Source organism: Rattus norvegicus, chromosome 6, assembly GCF_036323735.1.
Source record: "Rattus norvegicus strain BN/NHsdMcwi chromosome 6, GRCr8, whole genome shotgun sequence".
Lineage (NCBI taxonomy): Eukaryota > Metazoa > Chordata > Mammalia > Rodentia > Muridae > Rattus > Rattus norvegicus.
The window spans coordinates 77,011,223-77,036,537 of NC_086024.1; the positions used below are offsets into that span (position 1 = coordinate 77,011,223).

The following is a 25,315-nucleotide window of genomic DNA, read 5'->3' on the forward strand; positions in this document are numbered from 1 at the left end:
GTCTGGTCAGCCAGCTTATGCTAGGGGTCCCATTTCTTCCTCTTACGCTGAGATTCCAGGTGGGTCTCCACACTTGCCTAACCTTTACCTGGGTTCTGGGGATCTGAACTGCAGTCTTCATATTTGCACAGCAAGCATTTCACCTAATGGGCCATCTCGAGTGCCCCATTGTTATTATTAACTGAGCTGACCATGTCCTTGGGACATGTGCATGTAGACAGAGACCTGTTTTAACCTCATCAGAAAGCTGCAGACACGTCACAGTTTCTATTTATGTCGTGCAGAACTTTGCCGTGCCTCTCAGTTCAGCCACCCTGTGGTACCCACTCCTCTTGCACCGTAGTAGGTACCCACACGGGCAGGAACTAGTGTCATGAGACATACTCTTTTAATGTGAAAGGAGAGCTTTGTGGGTGTGGCATGGACGTCTCTTCAGGACAGGCACTAGGTGTCACGGAAGACTCACATCCAGAGCTGGGTGTTGACAAAATTCCTAAAACTCAAGCACTAAGAGGGCTAATGCAGCAGGATCACTGGCAGTTTGAAACTAGTCGAAGCTGCATTGTAGGTCTGGGAACCTGAGTGGGACTCTGTCTTTAACAACAACAACAACATCATCATCATCAACAACAACAATAACAACAAGTCAGGAAGAAAGGGAGGGAGGAAAGGGAGGTAGAAGAAGAGAAAGATGGGGACAGGATCTACCTTGACCCTAGTATTCTGAAAATAAAGGCATACACAGATGATATAAATCGCAGGCATCCAAATGGTCAAATACTCTAATAACTCCCTACATGGGACCCTGGGGAGTATGATTTCCATCCCTCATAGTCATCTGGAATGTGTGATATCAAGGGAAGAGGCAGGCCTGGGTTCATCAAGTCTGGATGGAGGATTTATTCATTTCTGGCTAAAGGAATTCAGCCTAACAGTAAGCCAGCTGAAACATCCCACTATTGTAAGGGCTTTAAAGTCATAGCAGCACAGAAGGCTCAGGCATTGATTGGCTAACTGACCTTTACCAGACAAATAACCCCTACATGATTTAGGTTCCTCACCCATAAAATGAGGGTCTCCATTGCAGGGGATCTTCTTCAGGTCAGCTCTAACTGTCGTTTGCACCTTCTGGCTGTCACCTCACTCTCTTGTGACTCTGCTACTGTCCCTTGCTGAGGCATGCTATGGTCTGAAAAGATGGCCTCCTCAGCTCTCTCTGTATTGAAAGTCCCAACTACTTGGTTGAGTAGGAAACCTAGCAAAGCCCCTTTCCCAGGGGGGACAGTTGAAGGGAAAAGACCCTAGTCTACCAGAGTTATACTATGGAAGGTAAAGCTGTGTAGAAGAAGGATCCTCCCAATGCTTGAGGAAGAAGACCTTTTCTTCCTGTAGTACTGACTTTCTGTGCGTACCCAAGTCAGGTCTAACCAAATACTTTGGGCCATTTTGTCAATCCTTTAGCAGTATTTGATTTGGGGAAAATCTACAGAGCTGGGGTGGTCTGGTTAACTTATGCAGAGGTGACTCAGGAACTCTCCTTCAGTCTACACCCCATTGTCCTTTACCCCTAAGGATCTGATTCTATCATTGGAACACATCCATTGAAAACTATGTAAGAAGTCATATGTTCCCCCTTAGTAGAAATAACTTCAGAAACACTCTGAATATTTAACTTCTCTTTAATCTAGACATACCAAATGAAGGGTGTTTATTGGAAAACAATGGTATATCAGGACACAGATACCACCTTCTGAAGCAAGATGGCTTGTTGCCTAACTCTGCTAATTTCATTAGTGTTGATGTATAGAGAGTTTAGATGACATAGTTACTTGATAGGTTATTTTAATGAATTAAAAGATGATACATGTGACAAGTAGTGTAGTCCGTGTGAACTGTTAACATTTCTATGTGTGGATTTGCCAGTTGTGTAATCTGCTTTTTGTAAAACAATGTAATGTGAGTCATTTTCAGAACTCACTAAATTGGAGAGCTGAGTAAGGGGTCTCTACGTTTCTAAGCCATGTGGGAAAATGTTTAAAATGGGTCAGAAAGCATGGAAATCCACACATCATGCTGATGTGTAAAGTATGTACATGCATTCCCTTATATATAAATTAATTATCCTAATCTGTTTCTCAGAGACTGGATAATTTACAGAGTAGAGAGATTCACTTCTCACTTTCTTGGAGGTGGGAAAGCCCAAGGTCAGGGGCCTTGCAAGTAGTCAGGGCCTTCATGAGACCTCATTGCATGGCAGAAGTCAGAAGGGCAAGAGAGCCCTGGAGAGAGAAGGCAGGGAAAGAGAGCCAACCTCATCCTCGGGAGAAGCTGCTCCCTTGGCGACTGACCCACACCAGCAAGAGCAGCACCCTGGCTTGTCTAAGAGCAGCTCTCTCTGCCCCAACTACCTCCTGGAGGTCCCACTCACCACTGTTGCTCTGGAAAATACATTTCTATCTCCCGATCCCTGGGGAACACATTTAAAACACAGAATCTGAAGATGCAGAGGACTTTGTTTCCAGTATTCATGTAGACCAAAATGTATTGAGCTTTGCAAGAATGTATATTTCTGACTTCTTCCAGACATAGTTACAAGTTCACGGCCTTTGTTAATATCACTGAGATTTAAAAGTTCTTTGTCTGTGCAAACAGGCTTCTGCAGCCTGTCCTGTTAAAGACAAATAACACAAAGCAAAACTCGTGAGGATGGCGGAGGGTATGGGAGGCTTTTGATGACGGGAACTTGAAACAGACGATTCCTGATTTCAGTTGAGTTTGTAGTTGGGTCCCATGGTGGTTTCCATCATTCGTCAAACCAGGCAGGAACTAGAATCCTCATTTAGTAAAGTTAGTCTGAGACTTTTGAGTGACGGATGACACTGAAGGCAACTTTTATTCTCTCCAGGTTCTTTTTTGTTAGTTTCTTCCTTCTGTTTTTGTTCCCGGGGGTTACAATAGAAACTCCACCTGTCCCAAACAGGCTGGATTGTGGTGTGTGAGGTTTCAGCCCAGATGCGCTCACCTATAGTACGGTGATTCTTCTTGTTTCCTTTACACCACAGGCGCCCAGTGCATGGAGAGCACCCTTTATTAATTAGCAAATTATTGATATTCATATCAATCAGGCAACAGAATTCATTCCCCCTTTCCTTTCATTAATTTTTATTCCTTAACAGAGGAGCTTACCGATTTAATGGCAGTTACCACTGAATCCCCCCCAAATAAAGGCAATGTCTCATAAAGTCAGCATGGCCTTAGTCTTGGTCAAAATGACAAAGATATAAAGAACTCTCTGAAATAGAAGCGATCTGTGGTCTTTAGCCCACTAATTCATTCATATAACGCAATATAAACCAGCTTAGGACTTTCGTTACACATGATGAAAACATCGCCTCGGTTCACTTTGTTCCTTTATTAGTAGTATTTCTGTGTATGTGCATTAACACGGTTATTTTTTTTCCTTACAGTCCCTGGATGGCTTCGTATTTGCACTAAATCAAGAAGGAAAATTTTTGTACATTTCTGAAACCGTCTCTATCTACCTAGGCCTCTCACAAGTAAGTTGAACAATTTAGATTCTTAGCACTGAAAGCAAAGGATCCTTCAGTCCCTGTTTTTCCTTCTAAAAAGAGATGCTCTGTTTAGCATGAATTGTCTAATTTATTCTTTAAGGGCCTCTACCTGACTCTTCTAAGTCAGAGAAGCCTGTCTGTGTTGGGCTTTCAGGATAAACTTGCGCTCAGAAATTTGAGTTTCCCTCCCCACCCCACCCCCCAAGGATCATTATTAATTTATTGAGAACAAATGAAGTTTCTTCCCTTGGTTGTTTTGAACTTTGAAACCCCGGTGCCCGGTAGGATAGGGACACACTAATAGTGCTTCCCTTGTGTCCTATTACTGGATGTTTATGGAGTGCCCTGTGCTATCCTGGGAGCTGACACAATGGCAGGAGTCATTTGGAGTCAAGAAATGCTGAAATACACCATTAAAATGTGTTGCAGGGAGGGTTCCTGCCAGGAGAGAGTATGCTGCCTTGGCCAAATCTGCCTGATGCTGGATGACAATTTCATACAATAAAGCTGCCTTTCATGGTTTGCCATTTAATTGCTCACATGTGTTTGTCCAAGGGTAAAAGAAGAGAATGCAAAGGCTTGTAGGGCAAGGGACAGAATCCTTGATTTTTCTCCAGAAACGCAAACACTTGGATTCTGCTGCACTCTGAGGCCCCGGCTGCTGCTACAGAGTGCCAGCCTATCCTGAAATAAGGTCTTCCATTCAGCTAATTATCCAGATGTTTTTGCCATGAAAGCACCCAACATCTGGGTATCTGTTTCCGGTACAGGTGATTGGCTGAAACTGACCCTTTTCATGTGGTAGTTGAAGAAAGGGGCATGCAGCCTCTGCAGGGGGGTTTTGTGTGTCTGTGATGCTCTGCCAAGCTGGATAAGCTACCTCTCCTTCAACTGCCTCCAGGCTAACGATGGAGATAAGGGTCTCTGGTCTCCTCATAAACAGGTCCCACCCAGGCCCAGAGCTTCTAAAGGTTGGCACAGCTCAAAGGAAACATCCAGCATGGCTGGAACCTTCTGGCTGTTAGTAGGGTTTACTGGGAGACAGCTAAATCAAGGAAGACATTGGGAAATAATAGAGAGATTTGGCATTTGAGGAGGGTTGGGGAAGGAGGAGAAACCCTGCCAAATTTGATTATTTGCTGTTGAGATTCCAAATGGGGGATGCAATCATGAGTCTTTCCTTGGAGAACATGTGTGCCCTTGACTGTAGTGTGCACACCAATTTCTTGTGGACTCTCGAAAACCAGGGAAATGAAATCTGACTGGTGTTAACTTGGTATGCCTCCTCCTGTATCTGCCGAGAGATCGTTCCTTTGTTGTCGCCTCCAGTAGAGATTTTAAACCTCATCTTAATCTGTTTGGGAATCTACAATTCTGAGTAGGGTGCACCTCTTTGTTGTTAACATGGAGTAGAGCTGGGAACCCACTGTTGGATTTCTCTGATGCCACACTCCTGGCTTATGTGGAGTATCCAACGGAGTTTAATAAGCCAGTAAAGAAGAAGGATGAATAATTAGTTTAAGCAGGTAAATGCTAATTAGGGGACTCCTGAAAAGCATCCATTATATACTAGCTGCAAACACATTTTACAGTCCTGGTTAGTGGTGTAGTCCAAATTCTGTCAAGGCAACTGCATTTTCTGTAATTGAGATGTGTATGTTTGCTTTGCATAACAGATGGCTCTGTATGCGTAGACTGATAGCTAGGAAAATAATAATTGCATTATTCTGGCCAAAAGAATATTAGCTCTTGGGTTTTGGCCATTTCAGGCAGTCCTCCTGCCAGCACAGCATATGCACATATATGGATTGGGTTTTCAAGGAAATTGATGCGTCTGGAATAGTGTGGCCATCTGAAATATCATCTGTTCAAGGGAAATTTGGCTTTAACCCTGTGCTGGTTTTTCCTTTCTTCCTCTGCCTTTCTGCTGTAACGCTGAAGACTCTTTTCTTGCAATGAGAAACAAATAATGGGGCTATCTAAAGCGACCATGTAAAAACGACAGTGTCTGGCACCTTCCCTGAGGCCAGCCACCCGCCTCTTCCTGTAATGGCAGCAGAAAGAATAGGCAGCAGGAGTCAGTGCGATGATGACTTCCGGATGTGGACCCGAGCCGCTCCCTGCCTGGCCATCTCCTGTGGGTGCTGTAGTGTGGGTATCAGCAGGCATGCCCGAGAAGAGGTGACGGGTGATGAATTTAGAAGCAGTATGTAGCTACAAAGATAAGGACATAGATCAGGAGACAGGCATTTTTGCCCATATCAACTTAGATGGGTTTAGAACATAAGTCTAAGGAAAATTCTTGGTTGATATTAACACTACACATTTTGTAAGTGCAAAAACCACAACAGGGAGGCACTGCTGAGGTTCTGCGTCTGAACAGGAACATAAAGGTCCCTACGCCATAACCCTTCCTGGGTGTCTCTAGTTCCACCTTGCAGAATCGAGGTGCAGGGTTCTCAAGGGTGACATCCAAAGGAAGTGTGCTCTAAGGCTTTGTTTGTCCAGCACACACACTCGACAGATGTGACTACATACCTGCACAGAAACATCGGATGTAACCAAGTGCTCTTAGCCAATGTGGTTAAGTGAAAGTCTGGACAAGAAGAAAGCATCCGTTCCTTTCCATGTGGACTTGCTAGAGAGTGTGCAGCTCTGTCTGCTCTTCCAGGACCTGGCTGTGGGTATGCGAGCACAGCAGTGTGTGAGAGAACAACATAGTTACGGCTGCATTCCTAATGGCATAATGCTCCTGTCTCCATTTCATTCTCTTTCGCCATGTGAAATGGCTTAGGCTCAGGAGAGAATTAATGTTCACTTCTGTACATGAGGAATCCAAACGAGGAACTTCCACTGAGCACTGTGGGGCAGCCTGGGCCACAGACAGCCAAGCAGGCTTCTGTGTCTACTTATCTAACATCTGTGCCTTGGATTTTCGGGCCACTCTCTATAAACTATTCTTGTAGCTTTGGGATGATGGTTCTGGCTTGAGCAATAGTGAGGCCCCAGCAGCGTCCTCTGTCTTGCCAGACAGATAATAGATAGGTAGATGATAGATAGATAGATGAATGGATGGATGGATGGATGGATGGATGGATAGATAGATGATAGATATTGATAGATGATAGCTATATATAGAAATGATAGATGATTGATAGATGATAGACAGACAGATAGATATTGATAGATCATAGATATACAGAGATAGATCAATATAGAGAGATAGTGAGATGATACATAGAGATGTGTGTGTGAGAGAGAGAGACAGAGAGAGACATAGAGAGAGAGACAGAGAGAGAGAGAGAGAGAGAGAGAGAGAGAGAGAGAGAGAGAGAGAGCATAGCTTCTAAGGTACAGTTCATGAGTGACAGTGACTGCCAGGAGCCAGGAGCACTCCCCTGAGGAGGGGACCCACCTAGTAGTGCTCATTTGGTCTGCATAAGGCCTGAGTGCCATGTGCCTGGCAATGCAATGCACCTAGAGCTCTTGTGGAGTCGGCTCTGCTCCCTTCCATAACAGAATTGGCATGACTGAAATGAAAAGAGAAAACAGAACAGCTCTCCCAGTATTGAACACGGAGCCCTGCTCTGAAGCCAGCTTTTAGGAAGTTGCTTCCAAAACAGAAGGAGCATTCTCACCAGAGAGTCCAAAAAAGCCATCGCCTGGTAAACAGAAAGCATCTCTAGTTGATATCAGACTTAAGCTTGGGGAGATATTTATGTATTGACTGTATCTCCTCTTTCCAAAAGATTTAAGATAAAAGTATATACTAAAAATAATAACGAAGTAGAGTAAGGAAAAATATAAATAACAACGGGTAATATGTTACGCAGGGCTAGGAAAAACATAAATATATGCTTTAAATACAGCCTGGAAGAGATTTAATAAAGCTTTAGTCTCAGCTGGGTGCTTCCTGGCAACCAAAGCAAAAGGGGAAATCCGACGAGTCAACCACTAACAATAATGAAACACTATTTCTCAAGAAAACTGAAGCTTTTCTGGAAGTAAATGCCACATAGCATTCTTCATAAGCTACACAAATCATTATGTAGTCTGTATTATTATTATGACAAATTCACCTACTTCCTTCAGAGCTCATATTTACTTACAGGCTATCTGTGGCCAGCACAAACGTAAGAGGCAGAGAACACAGTGCTCAGTGAACTGGGGGATAAAAGTGGTCTCACAGCTTCTAGAAACACCTCATACATGAGGTAGGAGATGAAGGTGCAGATGTTGGCCTAGGCAAACAAAGTGTTCCAATTCATCGAGTGCTGTGGGCAATAAAACGGGCTATCGAGCGAAGTAGAAACCTGGAAATAAGTACTTCTTAATGGCTTGGACATCTCATCTACCAGCTAAAGGTTCTCTCCCAGGGACTCTTACCACCACCCCAATCTCAGTACACTCTCCTTTTCCTTTTCTCCCCATGCCCCACCCTCCTACAAATCGGGCTTTGGCCACAGCAAGCCAGTCAGAAGGAAGCTCCAGCAGGTTACAGATTGGCTGACTCTAAGACAGTTTCCTTAGGGAGAATGGCCACCGGATAAACCCTGAAAGAGGTGAAGGGGAAAACATGTCAATAATATATTTTTTAACCCATGCAGACGGATATTTACCACAAACTCCTTTCCCCATCCTGCCGTTCATCTCCGTAGTTTAGATTCCGCTGCATTTGTTGTATAGAACGAACGGCAAATAAAATTATAGCTATAGCACACAAATACAAGGTCAAATAAATGACAGAGCTCAGTCTATGTGTGCAGCTCTTCTGAAAGGGAGCCACGGTGCCAAGTGTGGTTTATTTGAATAATAAAGAAGAATTAGATTCCCCTGATAACTTGGCTGAGGGCCAATAAATCACTGGAGGTTAAAGAGGCGGCAACTGCCTCGCTTTTCTTTTGCTTTTCCAAGGCATGAGCTCAAACTCTCTGCTTTGCTTCCTAATGCAAATCATGGGGTTAGTGTATACTTAACACTCTCCTTGTGCTTCTGTGTGTGTGAGTGTGTGCATGTGCGTGTGTGGAGGGGCATGTGTGTGTATATGCATCTGTGTGTATATGTGTGTATGTGTGTGTATGTATGTGTGTGTGCATGTGTGTGTATATGTATATGTGTGTATGTATCTGTGTGTGTCTGTGTGTGTATATGTGTGTGTGCATGTGTGTGTATGCGCATGTCTGTGTATATGTATAGTGTGTATGTGTCTGTGTGTGTATGTCTGTATGTGTGTGTGTGCATTTGTGTGTATATGTGTGTATGTGTCTGTGTGTGTCTGTGTGTGTATGTGTGTATATGTGTGTGTATGTGTGTGTGCATGTGTGTATATGTATATGTATATGTGTGTATGTGTCTGTGTGTGTCTGTGTGTGTATATGTGTGTGTGCATGTGTGTGTATGCGCATGTCTGTGTATATGTATAGTGTGTATGTGTCTGTGTGTGTATGTCTGTATGTGTGTGTGTGTGCATGTGTGTGTATATGTATGTATGTGTCTGTGTGTGTCTGTGTGTATGTGTGTATATGTGTGTGTATGTGTGTGTGCATGTGTGTATATGTATATGTATATGTGTGTATGTGTCTGTGTGTGTCTGTGTGTGTATATGTGTATATGTGTGTATGTGTCTGTGTGCACATGTGTGTGTATATGTATAGTGTGTATGTGTCTGTGTGTGTCTGTGTGTATATATGTGTGTGTATGTGTGTGTATGTCTGTATGTGTGTATGTGCACATGCATGTGTATGTTTGCGCATGTGTGCCTTCACTCACACCTATATGTATGTATATAGACATATATTATATATATATGTGTGTGTGTGTATACATATACACATACATAGACATATTGATGGCTGAAAAAAGGAGATGTACGCTTTCCTGAGGAGTTATTACTTTTGTTTGGCACCATAGTATACTAGAGACCAGAAACATAGGCTTATTTCAACCCACCCCAGGGCTCACAGGGGTGGGGACAAGTTTTACAATTGGTTTTCTAAATCTATGCAGTACTGGGATAATTGGCACGCCTTTACTAAACATGTGCAGATATAGCTTTAAATCTTCCTTTTACAAGTCTTTCGGGCAGGAATACCCAAGATAAAAAAAAAAGGCAGTGAAGTATGCTATTTCCACAGCTCCACGTGTCCCCTCCCACCACCATGGATGTCTGCATTTTTCTCCTGCACTAATCATAAAAAGTTCATCATTTGTGCATGTAACAAAGAAAAATGCCCCTTTGAATGTGGAAGCTCTGAGGGTTCAGAGACTACCGAGCAAATATAAGTATCAAAATAATTCAGAAACAGTACAAGGCACGGTGGCACATTATCAATTTACAGCATTTAAATTGATAAATGCTTGGTGGTGACGGCCTACAAGGGCACTTTGAAAAGCAAAGAGCGACCTGGCGAAGAAATTGATTTTCCCCCCCGAAAATGACTGCATGATGCATCATTTGACTGCATGCTGTCCGAGTGCTTGACAGAGATAATCTCGCCAATCCCACGGGTGACCTTATCGTTCTCACCAGGGCAACTTTGTCTACGTTCTGACTTTGTGTATGTCAAGGTTCCTCCTGGCAGGATCCTTTGGGGGGGGGGGGAAAGTTCCTCTGTTCAATCTAGATATTGAACTGCTGGGTCTCCCCTTTCCCTTCCACCCCACCCTCCAAATGGGGAAGCACGCTTCTTTACTTCGCCATAATTCTGAACAGAGTCTGCGGCCAGCCAGGGTTAGGTACCTTTGCAGACTCCTTGATGGACTCATAGTACCCTAGTCATTAGCTGATCATGGCACTGTCAAAAGATTCCCTAATGTCAGGGAACACACTGTCTGAGGCCGAATGGAAGAAACTAACCCCTTACTTTCAGGGCTTTATTCCCTCTCTTCTGTAACTGTGTCTTGGAAAGGCAAACCTGTCTTAATTGACAGCTCAGTGATGGGGGTACTGAGTCTATAACTTTAAAATGTGTGGCATTGACCATATAGCCCAGGTAGCATGTTCCCAAGAACCTTTGCGTTTGACTCCTAGGGGCTGACTGTGGGTGGAGATTTTAGTGAGTGATGAGGTTCCCACAGCACCCCACCATATCCGAAAGCATTTTTGCTCCGAAAAAGAACAGTTGACAATTCTCTACCCTTCATTTCTTCTGTTGACATACATGGACGCATGCATATGCGTGTTTACCAGCGATCTTCCTGCCACACAACTTGTCCTTGATAATTACAATTCCTGATTAGCCATTTCTTGAAAGCAGCAGATCCTGTGCCTGGCTTGGCTCCCCAAAAGCTCCAGTCGCCGCTGCCTCTGACACCCTCAGTTCACCATCCTCAACCCCCTTTTACCTCCTTCTTTCATCCACAACATTAATTCTGAGTGAACAAGACGTGCTTCCTTGCATCTGACAAGATTTGCTGCAGTCTCATGCGACAAAAACCCAACACTCATTCCAGATTCAGAAAGTAGGATTTATAACAGCATTTTAATTTAATGTTGGATGTCGAACATATAAAGAGATCACAGTAGTACTAGAGCTGGAAATTGATGCCTTTTTTATTAGTGTCCTCTCAGAAGTGGGGGAGACGCTGTTTGTGCAACGGAGCACAGAGCAAGCAGCCCAGTCAGATGAATGAGGATATGCTATCTGCAAGGAATCATATTTCAAGCCACTGTCGGCCTCTATTGATGTGCTCAGAGTTGAAAGGTTAGACTAGTAAATGCCATCCGAATTTCCAGCATTAGAAATCGGTAGAATAATCTGCTGCCTGTCACTTCATGCTCAGCCTACATGGACTGCGTGGGCAAGCTTTACTTATTTTAATTCCAAATTAATTTCCTATTACTAGTGCATTTCTCTCTCTCCTCAATACTTCCCCAGTCCCCAAGTGGGACCGGATTTTTTAACATGTCTTTAAAGAAGACCAATGTCTGCAGGAGAAATTTACTGTGGCACCCTATATGAGAATAGCGCTGTTTTTATTTATTCCCAAGCAGAAAGGTAACCCGTAGGACCTCTGGGCAAAGGAGACCTTTCCAGTTAGACGGAATCACGGGCTCCCAGGACAGTTCAGGATAGGCTCACCATTGTCAAGTGCACAAACTGAAGATCCTCGATGTCTTAATTCTAGCATTAGAGTGAGCCCGAGAAGAAATGAGACAGTGTTCTTCGTTCTGTAAAGAAAGCGGTGTGAAGTCGGAAATGCTTCCTAGAGAGCACACTTGCTTTATTTGTGTGAAGGAAATGCTATTTTCCAGTTCGTTTTTGAATTAGAACATGGAACAAAAGTAAGATTCAGGGAAATTTAGCCATCATTCTAAGTCTGTAATTTATTCATTTTTAAATAATGAAACGGTGTTTTTCTGAATTAAGCCATGTATTATTCATGTAGGCATAGGCAGTGTAAGGTCCCTGGATTTCTAGAGAGCAATGCACATTCTTTGCCTGGCAAGCACTATTTTCTGTATGGTATTAATTTTATGGCTTATTTTATTATGCAAAGTTGGAAAGTAAAGATAATTTCTGTCCATAATGTGGTGCTTATGTAGACAATATATGCAAAATAATACCCTCTACCTCAGCCAGCATCCTTCTTCAGTTAGCCTGGGCCCTGGGAGAGCATGAGCGAGTGCAAACTGCTCAGATCAAGAATAGGAAATAACTTGACCTGCAGAGAAGGAGGTCAGAAAATCGCTAAATTCCACACAAAATCCAAATTTCATCTCTAGATACACAGGTTCAATCTGTCTTCGGGTTTAGGGCTAACATGAGACACCATGGACAGAGATAACGTTGTAGCAATTTTTCAATTGAAAAAATAGTAAGAAATTGACTTTGGATTTTTTTTTGCATAAATTCTAGAACTAGACTGATAGCCTGAGAATTGATGTTGGTTTTAGACACCAGGAGTCCTATGGTTTTCTGCTTTTTGTATCCTTGCTCCCTCATTTGGAAAATCTCATTTCCCCCAAACCACCACTTCTGAAAAGAATGATGTCAGCTTGTTCAATTGTTTTAGCTATTTTGATGTATATATGTATTTGCAGGCAGATATGTTAATGAGCGGATACTATTGGCTATATCCTGGTTTGGGTTTTATACCTACTCTGGTTTTTTGTCTACAGATATAAATAATTTCTGATTCACTAAACAGCAAACCTGATTTTCCTTTGGGCTCTCTCCTTTCTGGCTCCTAGAACTACAAATTTACCACACTCAATAACAAGACGGAACCTTCCTCCTATGCTGTTAATTTTTAATGTGCTGGCAGATTAAATCTATTGCTTTCGATAACCATAGAAACTTTTTGAGAGCAGGAGAATGTATGCAAAGAAAAGTTTTCCCTGGGAAGGAAAGAGGTGGTTTGAGAATGGACATTTTTCCAGGGGTATTGAAGGCCTTGCCACAGTTAATACAGCACACCAGTGAGCCTGTGGTATGCTTTGATAAATGTCGAGAGTATGTGGACAAGAATAGCATTTGGGTAAAAAATTATTGATTATATTTACGGTTTTGTTGTTTTGTTTTGTTTTGTTGTTCCTTTTGTTTGTTTGTTTAGTGTTTTGTTGTCTAAGTTTGGGCAGAAGTAAATTTTATATCAAGAATCCCTACCCATTTTGGTTTTCTTGACAGTAGCAGCATTATTCTGGAAAGCATGGTTTCTTTCACCCTTGTTTTGCAATGCAGGCAATGATCACCAGTCAGGAGGGGCTAAGACTTGAAGGGACAGAGATGTTGGAGATGGTGGCACCAATCTCAGGTTTTCATTATTCCGCTATCTTGACTTCCAGAATGTTTGCTCCCACTGGACTACTAGTCTAGCAAATCAACCTTTCTAATTACTAAACTTGCTATGTATTAGGAGCTAAAAGAAAAAAAAAACAGCTTCACATGATGGGTTTGGTCCTACATAGGGCAGATGTAGAGAAACGCAGCCCCAAGGTGATTCTTTCGGAGGAAGCATGAGGTTTACCTTGTTTTAAGATTGTTAAAGCTGATGAAATTCCAAATGGCTCCAGGCACTATCCGTTGGTGCTACAAAATGTTTCTGTAAGTGCTATTATGTTGCTTTCTTCTTACTTTTGACTGTATAGAGGACCTCTAACCCAATCCTCTCAACAGTGTGTGAAGGCGCACAAGAGGGGCACAGGGATGAGATGTCTAGAGGCATCACATATTAGGACCACACGCAGGGATGATGGTAGAAAATCAGGTGTTCCGTTAATAGGGCCCTCCCTGTGAACATTGGTGCTTTTAGGCTTGGCTGCTGAGTGCCATGAAAATGTCCTTTACCATCTACTGAAGTCTGCACGTGGCAGAGGCCATATGACTTAAGTTCAAGAAAAATGGCGGCGAGAACAGGCCCGGAAGCTACCGTCTTTCTATCTCCTTTGTCACAGCTAAGAGTGTGAAGGACCAAGAAAGGACCGTGTGGCTCCTCTGCATTTTAGAGTCTTTTCAGTCGCAGGAAACCAGGCCAGTCCCTAAGATTCATTCAGCTCTTTAGCAGAAGCATGGGCTCGCAACCTTGGGTGTGGTGCACATTGAAATTACAGAAGTTGAACACTGAAGATATTTCGAAAATGTCACTAGTGCTCTGTGACACCGGGTGACATGTTTATCCATTCATTATCCCAGAGAAACACCTGGGGCGGTGCTCAGGAAATCAGATAGTGCCTTTTAAAATAATCATAAAAGAAGCCTAGATTAGCAGGCAGACAGTCCTGAATCACGACGTTACTAATTTTGAACTGTTTTGGGGCATCAGTTTCCAAGTCACAACAGTGTAATAACTGACTACAACTGTCAGCAGTCCCGAGAAGACAGAGTGCCAAGTCTGACTATTTCTAAAACGCAAATGTTTCCTGGAGACGAGATCCAAGCATTCATTTTCTGTTTATAAAATTAAGACACTCTGTTGGTGACATTTCCTATTGTCGCTTTCTGGCTGGGTTCTTTTGTATGTGTTAGACATCAAGTCAGTGGGGAAGCAGGAAAACGAGACTGAACTGGATCTAGAAGGCCTGTCCAGGTCTTATCTGCTCCCCTAACAGGCTCCTAACCTTGAACAGCCCACACTGTCGTTTTTTTAAGGTTTTGAGGTTTTAAGTTCGCTTAGCAGTGGGTTCCTGTCGTCCCCTTCCCCACCCCCACAAGGTGCTGGGGCAGCGGCAGGAGAGGGAGCCTGGAAGAAGGCTATCTTATTTTTAACCTTCAAAGGAATTTAGCTGAGCAGATGCTACACTGAACTAGTCAGAGTAGAAAAGAAATGATACGGCTTCTAAAGGGCACGGCGTGCATATCCACTGGGCTAAAGTAATTCTGGCAATGCTTCAAAGGATATAACTTTGGATGGCAAAGTAGGTAGGCTATGCAGTGAGATCACATATGGCAGGCTGTCAAAGTCGCCTACACTTTCCGTACATTTATATAAGTGCAAATGGAGGCTCTTAGATGGAGTCCCCAGCAATTTCCTGCTAAGACTGCTTTCAGATTATCTGATATTATTTGACTAAATTATCTCTGTGGAAGCCGAGGACAACTTTTATGATCAAATATTTTGAAATTAGTTTTCCTCGTTGGCAGATTATCTGAAATATGAATTGCTCTCGTTTGAGCACTCGAAATTGAAAGGCTTTTGGTAATGGCAATTATACAAAAACAAGGGTACTGAAGTGCTGTATATCACGCTGAAGGGGATATGTTTATAGGTCAGTGATGTCAATAACTGGAGTTCTTACAGATTCCTCGCCGTTACCCTTTCGTTCCCAGCTACTGCAAAGGACAGACTGACGTTCTTTCTAACGAGGGGATTTCATTTTGGGGATGCATACTGATTTTACTGACTCCAGGCATTTAAACATAGTCAATTCATATTTATTACATTCCCCAAACCTTTCATAAGGTGTGTGAGGATGTGGAAAATGAGAAATACATTAAGAACACATAAAAGTCTAGACAGGTCTGAGGTGGTGCTCTGTGCTCCTTGACTTGTGCCTCTTGTGGTCTCCTGCCCATGGGTATGACTTCACGATCAGTGCGCACAGTGGGTTTGCTTCACCTGTTACGTACCCACACTATTCAACTATCTTCAGTTGGGGAGGTTATAATGCTAGGTACTGTTGGGTGAAATTACTGTCCCCATTTTCAGATAAGAAAACTGAGTCACTGAGATTAAATAGCTTGCAACCAGAAAGTAACAACCAGCACTGGAGCTGATCCCTCCACTAGCCATGGTTACCAGTTGCTTCTGGACAGTTGTAAGTAATTAGCTTACCCCTTTAATTCATTCGAGTTTTATGGTTTAAAAAACCCCCGAGACTTAGAGCAATTAAACATCCAGCTTAGAGTCATAAAACAGAGTCTTTCCGTGCCAATACATGTGAAAACTTAGGGAAGTTCCTTAAATGTATCTGGAGGTCCATATTTTTAAAAATATGCCATTTCAATAGTGGGGCTTGGTAATCAATAATATAAACCCAGGTGTTTATGGTTCTTCCGTGTGCTGAAACAGCTCTAAACCTGTTGGTAGCTGTGGCATCTTCTCTGTTGACAAGGATACCATCTCTAAGATGCTGGGAACATGGCAGCCAAGAGACAATGGCTTTCACATGGCCTCAAATGTTTGACTGAGTGCTGGATGTCACCTGTTGCCCCAGAATTGTTGAAATGGTGAATGCCTGAAGTTTGTAAAGGATTAGCAGAAAGCTGATGTTTCAGGTTAGGTCTTTATGGCCACTTTCCTTCCACGTAAAAAGGAAGAAGGTGTTGCCTTTGCCAGCCAAAGATGAAGCACATTTGCAGAGTTATTCTTGTGCTGAGAGAGAAGCCTGGAAAGTGAAGGACTGGGACAAATTGGAAAGGAAGTTGGTGAGCTAGGAGGGCAGACTTTGTTCTTTAGGATCTTGGGAGCCATAAAGTGTTTCAGAAGGAAATGTACAGTATTAAATCCATGCTTTAGGAAAAATAAATTTGGTCAAAAAAAAGCAAAATAGATGGCAGAGACTATCTTCCATTAAGACTGAAAAATAGAAAATAGCTAAAATGGGACCTGTCCTGGAAATCCCGGGTGGGGTGATTTAAAAGGCCTGTTTCAGGTGGGGGCCGATATCTGGTTGGCAATTCCATGGAACTACAGGAAGGAAGTGTTTTATAGCTTAGCTTGGCTTACAGAGTGTGACCCTCAAGAGGCCTGTGGGACATCTATTGAAAGGGCTTTAGAAACTGGAGAGAGAGGTTTGAGGTCACAGTTCCAGGTGGGAAAGTGATTGGTGATTAAATGGGACCCACAGCCACAGCAATTAGAGCTTCAGAAAAGGAACTTGCAATTCAAGAAGGAGGGGAAGATGGGGTTGGAGAGTTGGCTCAGTGGAGAAGAGCACTTGCCCCTCTTGCAGAGAGAACCAGGGTTTAGGTCCTAGCACCCACATCAGGTGGCTCATCGATGCTGAACACTCCAGCTCCTGGAGATCTGATACCCTCTTATGACCTCTGTAGGCACAGAAATATGCATATACTTTAAAAATATTTTTAAAGAAATTGTGTGGCTGCTAGAAGGTAGTCCTGAGAGATTTCCATTTACTCGTTGGCAAGAGGGAGGGAAGGCTGTACAGGTAGATGATCAGGTGGTGAGAACATTTGTAGAGTGTCTTCCCCAAGAATCATGAGAAGTTGGCACTGGAAAAACCAAATAAAAGACCCACAGAAAGGATGCAACTGGGTGTCCAAACTTGAATAGAAAAACACCATGCCACCCTGTAGGGAGAAGATGGCCAGGATTCTAGATTGCTGGGGAAGGCTCCCCCTAATGTCATGGGTTAAAGGGCAAGAGGCACAGGTGTACTCAGGAAGTGTTGTCACACTTCTGAGCCATTTGATGGTAAAGAAAGGGGTAAGGGAGCTTGGGTAAGGGAGAGAAAAGGCAGAGATATGGCATGTTTAAGTTGAGGCAACTTCCACACTAGGTTGTAAGGCTGGATCGGGGGCTAGGGGCGGAGTCACTAAAGATTTGAGAGAAGGACCATGCCTTTAAAAGGAGAAGGACGGCTGGAAGGAACCACAACACAAATAAGGAAGCCCTCGCATGTTTGCTGTAGCAAAGCTGAAGGATGGGTCTCATAGATGGGAAGGGGAAAGGTGAGCCTGAAGGGGTTCACACCAGTCCTCAGGATGGGTCTCATAGATGGGAAGGGGAAAGGTGAGCCTGAAGGGGTTCACACCAGTCCTCAGGATGGGTCTCATAGATGGGAAGGGGAAAGGTGAGCCTGAAGGGGTTCACACCAGTCCTCAGGATGGGTCTCATAGATGGGAAGGGGAAAGGTGAGCCTGAAGGGGTTCACACCAGTCCTCAGGATGGGTCTCATAGATGGGAAGGGGAAAGGTGAGCCTGAAGGGGTTCACACCAGTTCTCAGGATGGGTCTCATAGATGGGAAGGGGAAAGGTGAGCCTGAAGGGGTTCACACCAGTCCTCAGGATGGGTCTCATAAATGATGGGAAGTGGGAAAGGTGAGCCTGAAGGGATTCACACCAGTTCTCAGGATGGGTCTCATAGATGGGAAGGGGAAAGGTGAGCCTGAAGGGGTTCACACCAGTCCTCAGGATGGGTCTCATAGATGGGAAGGGGAAAGGTGAGCCTGAAGGGGTTCACACCAGTCCTCAGGATGGGTCTCATAGATGGGAAGGGGAAAGGTGAGCCTGAAGGGGTTCACACCAGTCCTCAGGATGGGTCTCATAAATGATGGGAAGTGGGAAAGGTGAGCCTGAAGGGATTCACACCAGTCCTCAGGATGGGTCTCATAAATGATGGGAAGTGGGAAAGGTGAGCCTGAAGGGATTCACACCAGTCCTCAGGATGGGTCTCATAAATGATGGGAAGTGGGAAAGGTGAGCCTGAAGGGATTCACACCAGTCCTCAGGATGGGTCTCATAGATGGGAAGGGGAAAGGTGAGCCTGAAGGGATTCACACCAGTCCTCAGGATGGGTCTCATAGATGGGAAGGGGAAAGGTGAGCCTGAAGGGGTTCACACCAGTCCTCAGGATGGGTCTCATAAATGATGGGAAGTGGGAAAGGTGAGCCTGAAGGGATTCACACCAGTCCTCAGGATGGGTCTCATAAATGATGGGAAGTGGGAAAGGTGAGCCTGAAGGGATTCACACCAGTCCTCAGGATGGGTCTCATAAATGATGGGAAGTGGGAAAGGTGAGCCTGAAGGGATTCACACCAGTCCTCAGGATGGGTCTCATAAATGATGGGAAGTGGGAAAGGTGAGCCTGAAGGGATTCACACCAGTCCTCAGGATGGGTCTCATAAATGATGGGAAGTGGGAAAGGTGAGCCTGAAGGGATTCACACCAGTCCTCAGGATGGGTCTCATAAATGATGGGAAGTGGGAAAGCTGAGCCTGAAGGGATTCACACCAGTCCTCAGGATGGGTCTCATAGATGGGAAGGGGAAAGGTGAGCCTGAAGGGATTCACACCAGTCCTCAGGATGGGTCTCATAAATGATGGGAAGGTGAGCCAGAAGGGGTTCACACCAGTCCTCACCTGTGTGCTAAGACTGGCCATCCCCAGTCTCACTATGCAGACTTGCAACCATGATGGCAAACACACCTAAAGGTCAGAGCAGAATAAGTCAACCACGAACGGAGGACACGGGGATGATGTCCCTTCTCTGCCAAGCCTTGTAAAGGTGTAGCATGAGAAACATGGTAATGATGGGTTCCATCCTAGGCAGTCCCATTGCATTGCCTGCTGTCCTGTCATTCAGTGTCACTCTTTAGCCACCCCATGCATCTGCTACCCAGGCCTTTCCCATAACTAATGGATGAGCAAGGCCACCAAGCTAATCAGAACCAGAGACTGTACTCATTAGTTCCCACCCCATTCAGTTCTGAAACGCCTTCACTGACAGGGAGCATTTTTAATACTTGTAACTTTGAACTTCCAGGTTTGCATGCTCCTTTTTGTACTCTTGCCTTGCAGTCGGTGGGATAGGTAATTTGCCAGGTCTGTCTGGATTCCTAGGCGCTCCAGCTGCCCTCAGTGTATCTTGCTAAGTGATACATTGTGGCAGTGGTGCAGCGCCTGTCTCAGAAAGCCAGGGCAACTCAGCCCTTTGGGAAGCGCTCAGTGAAGGAGGCAGCTTGCATCATCGTTTAGAACGTATATTATTGTAAAGTTTTAAAAACACCTTCAGGGTTTAAAGATTCATTTCTAAATCTTACCTTTAGCTGGCGGTGATCAGAGAGAAAGCTGTTTAATAATTCTAACTGCACTCTACCTGCCTCAGTGATGATTTGGTTCCTGTCAAAATAGATTATATTAAACTTTGAAAATGTATCTCAATCCTGGCTTTTGTTGCTTGGAGAAGAGAAAATGGAACAAGGAGAGAAGATGGAGAGGAACAAAGAGACCCTCATAAAAAATAAACACCCCTTTAAGCTCCCCACCCCCATAGCCCTCCCTGTCCTTTGCTCTGCCTAGTACAAACCTGTGGCCAACTACCGTTCTACAAATATTTAAATGGAATGTGTAAAGTAAGCCATGATCTATGCCTGCTTCCAAAAGTGGGCCTATTAAATGAAACAAATGTGTGTCTGTTTCCAGCTGAGGCTGTAATGTGTGGGCCAGTGTAGTGCCAGCTTTGCTCTGCATTCGGCGTCATAAAGCACACAGTTTATAGTACCGTATGAATTTGTGGGGCTGATTGTTTTATTATATTCGAGTGTAAATTTTTCGTCCCTTTCGGTCCCACCGCCATTCCCAGAGAATACAGGTTTTGTGCTGATACAATGTTTCCTAGCTTTAGGCATGGCCTACGCCTACTCCGGACTGTAATTTACTTTCTGGTGTCTGTCGCCTTAAGCTTGCCTTCTGACTAGCTTGTTGAATGATGTGCTAATCCATTATATTTTTCAGACAAGTGCATCGACCAGTATAAACAGACTGGAGGGCACAAACCTAAATGAAAGCTATACTTCCCTGAATCATTTAAGAAGCTACGGCTTGGTGGCAGTGTGAAATAACCCAGCTCTCTACATTAAGTAAAGAAGAGATCTCAATAAATAAAACAAAACATTGAGATCTCCCCTGCCTGTGGGCATGAGGCCCCAGCTTCATGTGGTCGCCCTTCCTCGCCTCTCTTGTTTGAGAGGGATCAGAGGAGAACACTTGAACAGCGTTCTCTTCTGATGGCCATCTGGACTGACACCCAGAACTCAGCATCCCCCACCCCCTGCGAGGCATTCTTACTGGATCCTGGGTGTGTTTCACTTGAAGTCACAGACATTACTGTGACATGTTTATACAAATAAAGAACAGAAATCAGGCACTTGAGGAACTGCAACAGGAAAAGTAATTAGCCTTGGATTGTCGCCCTCCAAGTCCTTCTCTTTGAAAGAGGTATGAGAACAGACGGGTGAATGGGTTTGAGGAATGTACATTTCAAATGAAATCCTTCTTTTAAAAAGAATGTGTCTTTGGAGCCCAAACTGTATCATTTGCAAGGCCAAAGCAATGGGGGAATTAGTTCTCTCAGTAAGAGAATTACTTCTCTTGGGCTAGGACGTAGCTCAGTCAGTAAAGCTCTTGTCATGTGTGAAGATCTGCGTTCAAACCCCAGTATTAATTCAAAAAGCCAGGCACAGTAGCAACACCCCCCCAAACTTGCACATAAACACACACACACACACCCCACACCACACACACACACACACAAACACACCACATACACACACACCACACACACACAAACACACCACACACACACACACTACACCACACACACACACACAAACACACCACACACACACTACACCACACACATCCCACACCACACACACACACACACACACAAACACACCACATACACACACACCACACACACACAAACACACCACAAACACACACTACACCACACACACACACAAACACACCACACCCACACTACACCACACACACACAAACACACCACACACACACTACACCACACACACACACACACACACACACACACACACACACACACACACACTTACTTTATGTCACTGAGGAAAGAAACCAAGCAGCTGGTACTTCGGTTTGGTCCATCTAAGCTGCCTGTCTAAGCTACCATGTAGTTGGTGCCAAGCCATGTGGAGGAGATAACAAAGCAGCTCCCTGATTCCCTGGTGAGAAACAGGGTTCATTTTCTTCCCAGGGGCCTTTGATTCGTGTTGCTTTTATGCCCAGTTGTACTAAGGATTACTTGTACCTCCTTAGATTACATATTAAAAACATCTCGTTCTTCTGATACTGCTGCTCTGCTTTCTGGGGTTTTAAGCTTAAGTGTGTGTTTCCTTAGTGATGAGGTACAGCCCATAGCAGTTGCCTTAGAGTGCATACCTGTAGCCTTCGCTGGATGATGGCACAGGGAAGCCTCCCTACCTGCCCGACACTACCTTCCTGATTCCAGCTCCTTATTTTAAAAGGGTAACTGGGGAGAACCTGACCAATAGTGACAACTTAAAATTCAGAACCTGAAGGTAACACTGACCTCTGGAAGGAGAATTGGCTCACGAATCCTTTGTTCTAAAGGCTAATAGCTATAGTTTAGATCTGGGAGCCCCTACGCCCATCCCTACCTTGTGTTAAAGATTCAGTCCTTATTTTGAGGTTCCTGATAAGAACCTTTCAGAAATGAGGCTTCGTGAGAAACTTTAGGTTACTGGGACATGCCTTTGAAGGTGACTGTGGGACTCCAGCCCCTCACTTATACTTTAACTCCTAGACAGACACCCTAAAGTGTGGGCAGCTTGCTGTGATTCACTGCCTCGCTGAGCTAGGCAGCTTTCTGTCACAAACAAATTGTGGCAACAACCATCAGCCTAAGAAGGGTTATTGAGGCTTCTAATCCCATTGCCTCTGGGCCTGCAGAAAAATAGCCCAAGGCTCTCACACTTCAAGGTGTTCGAAATTCATATCCATGCCTCAGACACCCACCAGGGTCTTCTTCCTGAGTTACGTCTTTCTAAAGAGAATTGCCATGCACAGTTCTCTTTGGTATTCTGAGAGTTGGGAACCTTAGATGGCCTCTTCCTAACCTCATAAGTCAGATGAACTCCTACAGCCATCTCTGCCCTCTCAGGGAATTCACTGGTGTAGCTGGTGAGCATCTACGGAGGCCAGGATTCTTGGCACTAAATAAACGTTTGTTGGTTAAGTGTCCTTCAACAATCATAGTTTACTCATATGAACAGTTGAAATTGTTACTTTTCCTGTCATCATGACCAAAAAATACCTGGCATGAGCAACTTAGAGTAGGAAAGGTTTCTTTGGGCTCACGGTTGCTGGGGATTTCTAATAAATTGTAGAGAGGAACACTTGAAAGGTGTGACAGCAGTAACAGCTCAGTCTGTGTTGACAGGAACTCAGGACAGCTGGTCACATCGTGGTGCCCAACCAGGACACCAAGAGTTAGACCTGAAGCAGAGGGAAGCTTCAAAGCCCACTCTCAGTGACCCGAGTAGCTTAGCTAGAGACCATCTGTCCCTAAAGCTCCACACTCACCAAAATGTCTGAAGTGTCTGGAGCCAAATATTCAAGCATGAGAACTTGATGGAGTATTTACTTTCAAACCATGGTTTTCTGCCCATATCTTCTCGGGTTCATGGCCACCTCGCAGGAGTTCTTATAATTGGGCTTTTTGATTTGGTTGGTTGGCTGACTGGGTGGGTGGGTGAATGGTCGGTTTATAAGTTTGATTTATTTTTGCTTTATCTGGTGGCTTTGGTTTGGTTTGGTTTGGTTGTTGTCTTGGTTACTTGGTTTGCTTCTGGGAGGGGGGAACTGACTGTTGTAGGACTCATTCTCTAGTTCAGGGTAGCCTAAAAGTCATGTCAAGCCTCCTGCCCAAGCCTCCCCCCATGCTGCTATCTCAGGCAGGAGTCAGCATGCCCAACCATCGATATTTTAACCATCCTATCACTGTTCAAAAGGTCCCAGTCTCTTCTGAAGATGTGGCGATACCCATAGCTGTGAGCCCCTCTTCAAACAAATGTTGCACAAAGTAAACACGACCATTCCTAATGTGAAGAATGGGAGAAAAATAACCCCAATACGGCCAAACACCCACAGAGCAAACTTTTAAGTCCTGTAGCTCCATGTTCAGTGCCTCAATCATGGGATAGTGTCATCTGAGCTACAAGGATCCCATGACCCTGATGCCCACTGCATGTATGGTTACCACTTTTTGAGCCAGGTCCACTCCGTGCCCACAGCTTTTCTTTGCCATTATTGCAGATTCTCCATTGAAACTTAATTTTTCACCTTCATCATTCTTGGGTACTCCACGCCGAATGTAACCCTGTTATACTGTGTCTATCTCACAAGGTATTTTTTTTTCTGGAAGCTTAGTGGAAGTCCCTGTGATCCAGTAGTCTTTGTGTTTTGCAGGCCTGTGAGACTAGCTTCACATGGAGGATAACAAGCTATAATATCCACTCATGGTAGGCCTAAACACTATAGTATGGACACTGTTGCCTCCAAATATCTACATGGCTGAACTTGGGGAAACAGTTTCCAAAGCACCTCTGTTCGAGCATTCTTACAACAAACACTTCTTTCAAGTGAGGTTTCGATTAAGTTATGCCTTAGAGCCTTGGATGGGTAGGATCATGAAAATACCTTCCTATGGTCCCAGTACAAGAAACCAGGTTTCCCTTTCAAACATGTTTTTATTTTATTTGTTTGTATGCATGTGGATATGTGCATGCATGGTACTCATGCAGAGACAATAGGGCAACTTGCCAAGTCTTTCCCTCCATTAGGAAAGTCCCAAGTGTAGAACGCAGGTCATCAGACTTGACATCAAGCACTTTGACCTGTGGGCCATCTCACTGGCTGAGCGCAATATCAATGGACAGTTATTCTTGCTTTGTCTGCACTTGCTGTGTCTATACCAACTTCCACCCACGATTTTAAATATCACTGCATTCCTTCCTTGGCAAACTGTTTGCTCTGAATGAATCTTCACTGTGCATCTGGGTAAAGGGAGAGCAATAACCAGGATAGTGTATGGGTGTGCCATCGCCTTGAGATTTTCTCCATCAAACAAACTAGCCTATTACTTTTTCGCTCAGCCTCAATTCAATCAGCAGAACACAGACAAAATGTTGCCAGAATCTTTTCTAAAAAGTAATATGAATGACTACAACCCAATTCCCAATAAAAATCTTGTTTCCAACTAAAACCTCATGGGCATGGATTTACTGTCCATCTGTTCTGTCCACATTCTTCTCGTCTCTCAGACTTCCACCAGAATTGCCCTAAAGGTCTACTAATGGCATCCTGGACCTTCTCTACCACACAACTCCAGATTTCTTCTACATTTTCCCACATAACCGCTTTCAGCAGCCTATAAAGAGTGCATTAGACTTATCCCGTCAACAACCCATCTTTGTTGGACTAATTCTCTGTATTCATTTTTCCTGTCCCTATGACACCATACCTGACAGAACAACATATGGAAGGAAAGATTGATTTATCATAATTTCCGGAAATAGCCCATCATGAAGACATGGCAGAGGTGCAGGCTGATGGAAGGAGTGTGTAGTGGAAACTTGTTCTCACCCTCCCCGTTTTATCCACAAAACCCAGTGCTGGCTAGATAGAAGGTCCTTATATCCATCATGAAAACTGAGGGTGTTGGGAAGAGCATCCTGGGCACGATGCATTCCAGTGTGGGTCTAAAATGCATATTCCCTTACT

At 44.1% G+C, this 25,315-nt stretch overlaps 1 protein-coding gene across 16 annotated transcripts in view; it reads left to right on the forward strand.

Annotated features, from left to right (window-relative positions):
- The window catches only part of Npas3 (neuronal PAS domain protein 3), an 825,122-nt gene that overhangs the window by 573,159 nt on the left and 226,648 nt on the right, over positions 1 to 25,315 (forward strand). For all 16 annotated transcript variants that reach the window (XM_039078152.2, XM_039078154.2, XM_039078153.2 and 13 more), the window contains one exon: positions 3,468 to 3,557. In XM_039078152.2, coding sequence (XP_038934080.1) covers positions 3,468 to 3,557 — 90 coding nt within the window. The remainder of the gene's footprint in view (positions 1 to 3,467; positions 3,558 to 25,315) is intronic.